The sequence below is a fragment of the Dicentrarchus labrax genome, unplaced genomic scaffold (assembly GCF_905237075.1).
Source record: "Dicentrarchus labrax unplaced genomic scaffold, dlabrax2021, whole genome shotgun sequence".
Lineage (NCBI taxonomy): Eukaryota > Metazoa > Chordata > Actinopteri > Moronidae > Dicentrarchus > Dicentrarchus labrax.
The window spans coordinates 22,068,678-22,078,961 of record NW_026136703.1 but is presented as its reverse complement, the minus strand read 5'-3'; the positions used below and the strand labels follow the sequence as shown (position 1 = coordinate 22,078,961).

General features: G+C 37.8%; 1 protein-coding gene across 1 annotated transcript; it reads right to left on the bottom strand.

Moving 5' to 3' along the window:
* Positions 1–3,942: 3,942 nt before the first annotated feature.
* On the bottom strand, positions 3,943–10,284 carry marc1 (mitochondrial amidoxime reducing component 1). Its single transcript, XM_051395640.1, has 7 exons — positions 9,960–10,284; positions 7,800–7,970; positions 7,000–7,162; positions 6,416–6,559; positions 6,053–6,114; positions 5,776–5,847; positions 3,943–4,582 (listed from the first exon to the last, which is right to left on the bottom strand). The coding sequence occupies exons 1-7, from the start codon at positions 10,211–10,213 to the stop codon at positions 4,456–4,458; spliced, it is 993 nt and encodes a 330-aa protein (XP_051251600.1). The 5' UTR covers positions 10,214–10,284; the 3' UTR covers positions 3,943–4,455.

Sequence of the window (10,284 nt, the reverse complement as noted above, 5' to 3'; positions counted from 1 at the left end):
GTTTTGGCAATTTGGGAAACGTGCATATTCACTTTATTGCCATGAGTTAGATGAGAAGATCAATACACTCACACTCTCATGTAGCCAGTTTAAGCTCTGTCCAAATGCTACAAACTCCGCCTACCAGGACCTTTAAAGCACGGTATTTAACACTTTATATTCAGTTTGTTTAATCCAGATCCAGGCTAGCTGTTTCCTCTGTACTGGTATCAATCTTCTCATCTGTTTCCTAAAACGTTGACTTATTCCTTTAAAGTACAAAGGACACAACTGTTTATTCTGCATGTAATTTCCTCTACATTTTTATTTTGGACTGTTGTTAAATCATTGGTCTGACTTAATCACCTCTCTGTCTGTATTTAAAACATATCAAATAAACTTGAAGTAGAAATAAGGAGCAAACAAAAAATAAGATAAAAAAGAAACCTCTAACTATACCGAAGCCCAGTGTTGTTAAATTGCTCTAATTTTACAACACGTGTAAGTGTTAAAAATAAACATTAGAAAGTGTCTGTGTGTGTGTGTGTGTGTGTGTGTTTCAGTAGCTCTCTTTATAGTTAAACTCCACACCACTGATCATAACTGAAACCACTGTGAGCGTGGCTTACATAATGACTGCTGTAAATGTAAAGCCATCCTGACTGCGGCGTGCAGTCGAGCTCGCTGTGGTTACATGAATCTCACAGTTCTGTGGGTTTTCTCTTTCTGCTGCCAATGGAAAAAGGCCAAATGGACCTTTTGTAAATCTGCTGTTTACAAAAGGTTACCCAAGAAAACAAACCCTCCAGTCAACTACCGCCTTGCCTGCTTTCATATCATAACATGACATAACAAACGTACCATCATATACGGTGACATAGCGTCATTTTACTCTACCAATGACATCATATTTTAAGGTATAACAACAACTTTTGCAGTGACAGGGTTCCCATGTGTCCTGGAAAACCTGGACATTTAGAGACTTGTGATCAAAATGATTAAATATCCTGGAAATAATGTTGTCCTGGAAATATTTAATATTTTAAAATTATACAGAGAGAAACAGTAAATAGCCCTTTTAATACAGTGTTCTGCATGAAATAGTAAAAGCAGGTGTTACCAATTAATTTTTGTTACCAACCTTTAAGTGAAAAAGAGTATGGACTGTTTCAAGTCAAAATGGCTGCTGTGAAAAAGGTCTAATCAGAAAGTGGGAAAGCAGCCGTGTTGTCAAGAAAACCTCCTGGAAAAGGTCCTGGAAAAGGTCCTGGAAAATGATTTCCTAAAAAGAGTGGGAACCCCGAATATAATAACGTATGTCATTTTATAAAATCATGATAACTTCCAAAGATTTTATACCGTCCACCATAATATGGCATAATAATAATACACAAAACTTTACTATGTGATGACATAAAAAACGTAACATGATATTAATACACCATAACATGACATTAATATACAACGCAACAACATGACACAACGTGAACATACCGTAGCACATATATATACCATGACATGATAATACAAACTCTAAACCCTCATTAAAGATCATAAATAGAAAAATAAACTGCTGCTGAATTATAGAAATTTAAAGCACAACTGCAGCCACCTACATAAACATACATGTTACCTTCACACATCTTCACCTCCTTCACTTCAAACCTGTTTCAAAAACCGAATCAGTGTGAAATAAAAGCATTTTATTTGTTTATTTAAAGCAAAGCTCCTCTGGAAACTGTAGGGGCTTCTGCCATATTACAGGACCCCAAGAGCTCATAACCCCTTCGCATCCAGCGCCTCGCCACTTAAAAGCCCCAAACCACCTCCGCAAATGCAGTACAAAATTACACTGATTAGAAAAAGAAGCATTTAAAGTGATGTTGGGTCTAGATTTGTAGGTCTGAAAATATAAAAGGGGTTGCACTCAGATTTATTGTAAGTCTACCATATGTCCTCTATATGTAGTTGTTTGAACTCAAGACCCCAACAAATTACAGACCCAAACACAACTGTGCATTTGTGCCAAAACATCACCAATTTAGCAAACACAGCTCAGCTTCTTTTATCTCTACCCCCCCCAAAAAAAAAAAAAAAAAGGCTAATGTTTCCTCTAAAGTACCCATTTTGTGACGGTGAAGAGGCCAAGGCATGTCTTGGAGGTCTGTCTTTTCCTGTTGAGCAACTCCTATTAGCTCTGTTAGTCATTACCTGCAGCGGTGTTGTTGGAGGGGGGGGCGACCCTTTGAAGAAACGTGGGCACTTTTCAACTAACAAGACACTTTTCTGTCACATGAGGTAACACACATCATTATGGTTTCCCCCCCTCCCTTTTTTTTAAAGAGGGTGTTTGCAGGTTTCGGTGTTTTGTTATTTTTGTTGAATTCCTTGCAATAAAGTGGACTTGGAACAAGCTGCCACCTGAAATAAGTGACTGAATTTGAATGTAAGGTACATTAAGGCAGAGACAGAGACGCCTTCTTGCCCAAAAGTATGGTCTTTAAACCCCATAATTCAAAACTAGAGTATATACTTTATCACATCACATCGTCACACTGTAAATCACATTACTGTATCACCTGAAATTCACCTTACAGACAAGTTTTGTGTTTCTCAAGTTAAATCTACTGAATGGATTGGCACTAAATTGTGTCCAGACATTCGTGGTTCACGGATGATGAATCCTAATAACTTTGGAGATTTCTCATTTACTGGCCATTAGATGAAAATCTTACTTTGTCGAATACTTTTCATTTATGACCAAACACTAACCCTAACCCCTAACCTTAGCTGTACTTTGGGTTTAGTGCTGATTAGCAAATGTTACACATTAAACACACTAAACTAAGATGCTGACAGCTTCAGAGAGCCGCTATCATGGCTGTTGTCTTGTTCTACAGTAAAAAAAAAAACACATTATATTATGACTACATTTTATTATTCCATAGTGGTTGACCACATCCACTTTAAGATGAAACCAGAGTGCTCTTTCTCACTTGTGAAGACCTCTGTCAGCTCTGTGAGAAATGTAACACCCTTCCACAACTTACTCTCAGTGTAGAAATGATGATCTGTGACTGACTGCAAAGAAAAATAGCCTTCTTACTGTGCTTCACATTTTGTAAGAAAACCTCAAAGAGGGAATATTGATGACATTTTGGAACCATTTAAGGGAAACTAAAGAAGAATTTATTAAACATAAAGACCTGTGAAGCTCCACCCTCAACTAGTTCACCCCTCCAAAATGTCATAATTCATTCAACATACGTGTTTTTTAGCAGAAGTAAAGTGGTGTTTTTGCTCTGTTTAAAGATTGCGTACGTTTATATTCTTTGTATTTTGAATGATTTAGCTTCTCATGCTGACATATTTGTGATCAATTATTTAAAACAATAAACTAAAAAAGCTGGAAGGAACTGAAAGCGTTTTAATGACCAGCAATGAATTTTATTTATATAAAAATATCCAGAAATAACTTTACTCCCTCTACAGGCTCTTGTGGTGGTTGAGTAAAGGCGTATCGCCCCCTACTGGCCATTGCATGGAACTAAAATTGTGCCTCAACGGACCTCCAATGCTAAAAATGTTCACACTCATGGGACTCTTTAAGACATTTTTGGTTCAAATGGGAAATTGTGTCTTTACTCAGTTACTGTCAGTGAAGCACAGATTGCACATTAACTGACAGCACAGGTCACAGGTTTGATCTTTGTTTCCATCAGATGCTTCAGTGTGTTTGTCCTGTCCAAGTGTCACTGCCCCACCGACCTTCTGCTGGTAAAACTTTGTACGTTTTTCTAAATAAAATCAGCTTTCGGACTATTTTTCTTCTCTCCTGATGTAAAACATTAATGTCTAAAATAATACTTTTTTCATTCATGTTGTCACTTAAACATTTTGATTTTTTTTAAATTAGGCTTGTAAACACATGCCTTAAAATATACCATACAAATGTCAACAGCATTGGATAGGAGGAAAGTTTATTAATCTGAATTAAAGATCAGCAATTAAACAGATAACATTTAAAATATTCTATTCTTTTTTAATACCAGAGGTTTGTTTCCCAGCAGTGTTTCTCTTCCTTGTTCATTCCAGGAATAATTACATACATAAAGTATATTACAAAGACTTTAGGCAGTTTCATTTCTCTCTTTAATAGCAGCATGTGCTTTCAGGATTTAATTACCAGTGAATTCGATGCGCAGTTGTTAGAAATGTGTTTAATTCCAGCACCATTAGTGTTACACAACAGCCCATCTGATGTAGATGTAGCCCAATGACATGACAATTAATACAATGCACTGGAATAAATGTTATATTCTGAACTGCGTGTTATCTCAGTGGGTTGGTCTCTCTGTGAATCACTCAATGCTTTCTTTAGTGTGGACTGATACAGTGATAACAAAGATTTCTTTCCCCTTCAAAAAAAGTGACGAAATGTTTCTCGGCATGTTTTTCCTTCTCCGACTCCTTCAGTCAACGGCTGATCTTGTACACCACGTCGCCGACCTGCAGGATGCCCGTCTTCTTCACAGTGTGCAGCTGTCCAAACAGTGGAGACGATTTATAGATGTGCTTCTCGGATGGTTTGCACAGACGATAGCTGTGAAAGAATTGTCACCAGAAAGAGTTCAAAAGGCATTTAGATGTGAAATCAGACAGGAAGAAAAGCCACTGCGAGTTCACGTAGAAGATTAAAAAAATGAAGACTTCCTCAAGGGAAAGTGTCCACTTGGATTAATGTGATTGACAAAAAAATATTATTTAAATTGCCAAAACAAAAGGGAAACAGTTTGTAGGTATAGATAAATTAAAATAATAGTCCAATTGAATAGATCCTTCAATGTGTCAAACATTCATAAAAGTAGACCAATTTTAAGTTTTGCATTGCAGAGGGGATTTGCCCATCCAACATTTGTATGCAAAATGGGTGCAAAAATGACCTCAAATGATGTCACTTGAGTCAGGGTCTGTTAGGTTTGAAAAGCTGTACTGGAGTCTCATCGGATTTGGCTGTTTAATACGAAGATTCGACTATTCGTTCCTTTTTATTTCAGTTCAGCACCACACTGAACTCCTGCAGTGTAAATGAGTTTCATACTATAATGTTTAATGTGTAATTTAATGTTTTAATGCCTTTCTTCGTCATCTGTGATGTGAAAACGGCAGATTTCCACAAAGTCAGAGAACGTGCAAGCGTGCGACCTGCTCATAGCTCAGTTATAAAATCTCAACGCACCACAGAGCGTCTCCAATCGCAGTGTACCGCCATGTGGTTAAAAAGAAGCTGAGCCGACTTCCCCGACAGTCAGCACTATGGCGTCACGCTGCCCTCCATTAATCATCACTCTTCTCCTCTTCTATCACAATTGGTTTTGTGGTTTTTGGTCATTCTGAGACTCGATTTGTAAAGTGTACAGCCTGCCATGCCGTCGCTGTTTAGGGGCTTTTCTCAAGTGGTGATTCGAATCATCAGCTTTTAAGGGGAAGTCCTAAAAATTAAACAAATCTGCGGGTGCGTAGTTGGAAAGAAGTGGGCTGAGACATATGTAGCCCACTCCTCATTTCTGCTTGAGGCTCATTAGGCACAAGTTGCATTGTGGGTAATGTGGGCACCAGGCTTTTGAGAAGAAAGAAGAATGTGTGGAATAAAAAAAACTGTTTCTACATTGATTTTGCTCCTTTTTTAACCGCCCAATCAATAAAAAGTATCTGGCAACAAACCAAAATGACCTCCAAAAATGTAAAATATACCCTCTTATAACATCCCTAAATAATATTGGGTTAAAACTTTACCTTTTCAGTGTTTCCAGAGGCTCCTTTCTGGTGATTATACCCGTTTCAGGATCAACTGTAGTGAAAACGCAGCTGAAAACAACAAAAGTTACAGGTGAGTTTGGACCTGTTGACCCTAAATCTCTTACAGTTAAACAGACAATTACTGATTAAGTCAAACTTGTATCCGGGGAATCAAACCGCAGCAGTGACTGCGCTGCAGCTCTGGATTCATTGTTGCTGATAAAAGTGATTCTGTGTCTTAATTAAAATGTGTGTGAAGCATCAATTGTGTTACCGTCCACATGACATTACACGCTGCAGTCTCACGCTGCCAATCTGGATCTCTTCCCATGAATCCTGAAAAAGCAAAGCAGTTGGTTTTTTGAGTTGGAGATAAAATTAGTCCACGCTGCTCACACTGAAAAGGGCAAGGCAATTAGTCAGAAGTAAAGGACCACATGATCTTTTTTTTTTCCCAAGCAGGAGAGAAAAAGAAAACAAAACCTCATGAGCTGTAGTGTAGAGACACAAAGGATCTGTTATTTTTATGACTTTTTATGGTTCTAATCTAATCTTTACATCACTGTCTGATATGTTTTTCTCTGTTTTTGTAACAAAAACACAGGAATCAGCAGAGAAAATGAGCTGAATAACAAACCTCCTCGAATGCTTCACAGTCACTAATGACGATGTTTGTGCGGAAACGCTCCACCGTGACATCGTTCTCCAACTTGCTGCTGAGATCCTTGACGGAGGACTCGGACAGCAGCATCACAGGTCCAACATCTGGGTAGGCCACCTTCTGGATGAATGGACGAACATATTTAAGAGGTTGTTTCTGTTACATACAGTTTTATAAACGTAGTAAAAACTTACTTACGGGAATCCAATTAAGAGAGAATTAGGGCTGACATAAAGAATAGGGCTGCACAATATAGTAAAAACATCATATTGTGATTATTTTTGATAGATTTTGTGATTGTGATATGAATCACGATTGATAATTTTTGCATGACAAATGTAATTTTCAGTGAAAAAAACTATTAAAATCATGATAATGTGAAATTTTTTGGCGTCTGTAGCAAGAAAAAACATGTTTTCCTAAATACGGAGAACAAGATTTGTAGGCCAGGGCTTCTCTTCTTCTCAGTAATATTTAGATTAATTGTGCAGCCCTAATGAAGATCAATAATATTTGTTTAAATCTGGGAATAAAAAGCAACTGATTCCAGCCTGTCTTACTTCGTATTGTGGGAAAAGAGGCTCGATCTCCACCGACCTCCTTGCCTTCATCTGGGGTTCAAAGTGCACCAAGCGAAAGGTTTTCTCTGCCCCAAGATAATGAGTGAGCCAGCAAGACGCTTTGTCGCCGCAGTCCCGTCCCTGAATGTCATCTCCAAACACTCTGCAGCACAAAAACAGAGTTTGAACAAAAGTAAATAACAATAAACAGTGTAAACCGGCTCTAAAATAAGATATTTAGCCTTTAAAACAAGTGTCAACGATATCTGAAGTATCTATTATAGGCCTCTCTTGGTAATAATAGGATATAAAGTCTTTAAAATTAGCAGATATTAAAGCAGCAAAATTAATCGCAGACTTTTTTGATCATCAATTAATAATTATTTTCAATCAAACATGTTGAACATTTACTGGTTCCAGCTTCTCAGGTGTGAGTATTCGCTGGTTTTCTCTGTTTTATATGATTGTAAACTGAATATTTTGGGCTTTTTGGACTGTAGGTTGGACAAAAAACAGACATCTGAAGACGTCATGAAATTAACTGTTAGCAGACTTTAACTATATGTGTTTTTTATATTTTTTAAAGCTGACTAATGAGCCAAAACAAACTCTTGTTACCTTTGGTTAAACATTTAATCAAACTGCAGGTTTCTGAAAAATAATTAAACTCCATCACCAAGGAAAATTAAAAAAAAATTGTGTCTCTCTACACTGTCAAATAAAATGCTCAAGAAATAATCAAAAACCTTTAAAATAAACAGTTGTGGGTTCAAGACTGTGGAGTCGTAATGATGTAAAACCTGCAGTTGATGACGGGGTTGTCGGGCTGTTTGATGGAGAATCGCAGCTCCTCCATGTTTGGGCCGTTCAGACAAAGGTGACCTCCCTCGCAGGTCAGAGACACCAACACCAGACGAGGCTCCTGTCTGCCCGTCACCATGTGACCGTCCTCTGTGACCACGAGCCAGTGTCTGCAATCAAAAACAAACAAGAGCCTCGGGTTTCCCCTCAGTTGCACCAGTTTTGGCATCCCCGGTCCAACGTCCAGGTACTAGACCTGCACAAAATTGAGCTCTCAGAAAAACACAGGGTGACATCATGGCGTTGCCATGGATACAGCAGTGCCGCCGACTCATCCAAAAATCCCAGATTCTCATCACTTTTTTATTTTTTTCCCACTTGTTAGAATCTGGGAATCTTACACAGGACATATTTCTGTTGAAATAAAACCTGTTTTATTTATTTTTTAGATCATTTTTGCACAATTAAAACTAATTGCATCAGAGTTTGCGAACAGCTAGTTTCCATCTGTTGTCCCTCGGCAGGTAAACAAAAAACAACAACCACAGAACCGTAAATACACGACATTAAACAGCACAATACATAAAAGTCCATCAGTGTGAGTTAATATATAGAAGCAATACGATAATAAAACACAAAGCAATCATTGGAGGTGACATTTTGTGCTGCAGCCAGAGCTTGAGGTTTGTTTTTAAACACTGCAAAGCTTCCTTATGTTTGAACTCATGTGTTTGTGTTATCAATGTTTGGACAATTTGATGAAATATGGGGAATTCCTGGGTCCAAGGTTCATTGTTTATCATTCTACAACACGGGTTGCACAACAACATGCGAGTTGAAGTCCCTTTATGCCACACAAGAAAGAAAAAGTTTTTCATGGTGGAGTGCGAAGGATGAACAAAAAAGCTGCCCTGTAGTCAATACTTATACTTCTGTATCGCTTGCCAGATGGCAGCAGGGTGAACAGTCTGTTGCTGGGGTGGGTATTGTTTTTTTAATATTATTTTTACCTCCGACAAGCCTCCATGGTTGTAGACCCGCTTCAGCCTCCACAAACGTTCACAAATAAGTTCAATATTGAGACGCAGTGAAGGAGGAACCCAAATGAAAGAGCCATTGAGTGCAATCTATGCAAAGGTACTTGTAAGTTGTTTTACACTGAATGTACATTTGGAGAGAGGAAAATGTCTCTCAACCCACCAGATGGTGCGTAACTCAAAGCAAGTGAAGTTATAGCTCAGTCTACTTATTCCATTTTTGTTAATTATTTTCTTACTAGCAGGGATGCACGAATGATATGATACAAATAAAAACGTTCATTATAAGTTAAAACTCTGTGATATAAGTGAGATTTATTAGATAGTGAGTAAAATTATGAGATTCTACATCAAAATTATGACACGGTAAGTATAAATCCGAACATAATATGTAATAATTTTCACCTTAAGCTAATGTTTCAATGTTAATTACTATGATTATTTTATGTAAAAGCAACAGTAACACAGCGTAAAAGTGTTGCAATCAAAACTTTGCTTGAGTAAAAGTATTATTATTGTTATATAAAATATACTTAAAGTATCAAAAGTTAAAATGAAAAGGTCCATTTTAGAGTATTAAATTATGGTCCCAATATATAATTTTGTGTAACAACATACACATTTTTACTTTTGGCACTTCTGTGTCTCCATACTAAATACATTAGGCTGATTACCATTGATGAGTAAACGTGAGATGCATTAATATAGCCGGTTAAGGTGGACATAATTTTGACTACTTTAAAAACTGTTGGGGTCATTAAAAGACTACATTACCCACAATTATCTTCTCTTAGTTTACCTCCTGTCAAGTCTAACCAGCCATCAATTTAATAATAATGCATCATATTGTGCAAGATGATCAATTAACTTGTATAGTGGAATAAAAAGAGTAATATTTATCTATTAAATATGGTGCAGTGAAAGTATAAAGTAGCACAAATTGACAATATTCAAGTAAAGAAAAGTAAAGTAAAGTAAAGGCCACCAAATTGGGTAAAAAACCTGCACTAATACACAATAAGTGTTGTTTGTGTGACCATTTCTCACCAAACTCTTTTATTTTCTGTCTGCACAGGTCATTTAATTACACTCTGCACACTGCCTTTAACCTCCTGTACTCACCGATCCTGCAGCTCTCCAAACTTCAGACCCATTTCCTGGCATTCTGCGAGAGCCACAGACACCGCTCTGCCAGACTTCAGAGGGTAAATGAGGAGCTGCGACACGACGCCCACACGCACAACTTTTTCTGGCTTTCGCAGGTATTTATATCCGAGACCAAATCCCAGAACAGCAACACCAGCACCGCCGACCAGGAGGAGAGCGGCTCTCTTATTCTGGCCCAACGCGTTCACAGTCAGCTCCTTCAGGTCCATTTTGCTGCCCCGACAGACTTTCGTTGGATGTTGAACTTTTTCATTAAAGAGACAGCAGCCCTCCGTGTGAC

Coding starts and splice junctions, on each gene's coding strand:
- marc1 (XM_051395640.1), bottom strand. CDS start 10,213: ATGGACCTGAAGGAGCTGACTGTGAACGCGTTGGGCCAGAATAAGAGA. Junction 7,971..9,959: donor TTTGGAGAGCTGCAGGATCG/GTGAGTACAGGA, acceptor TTTTGATTGCAG/ACACTGGCTCGTGGTCACAG. Junction 6,560..6,999: donor CTCTTTTCCCACAATACGAA/GTAAGACAGGCT, acceptor CCATTCATCCAG/AAGGTGGCCTACCCAGATGT.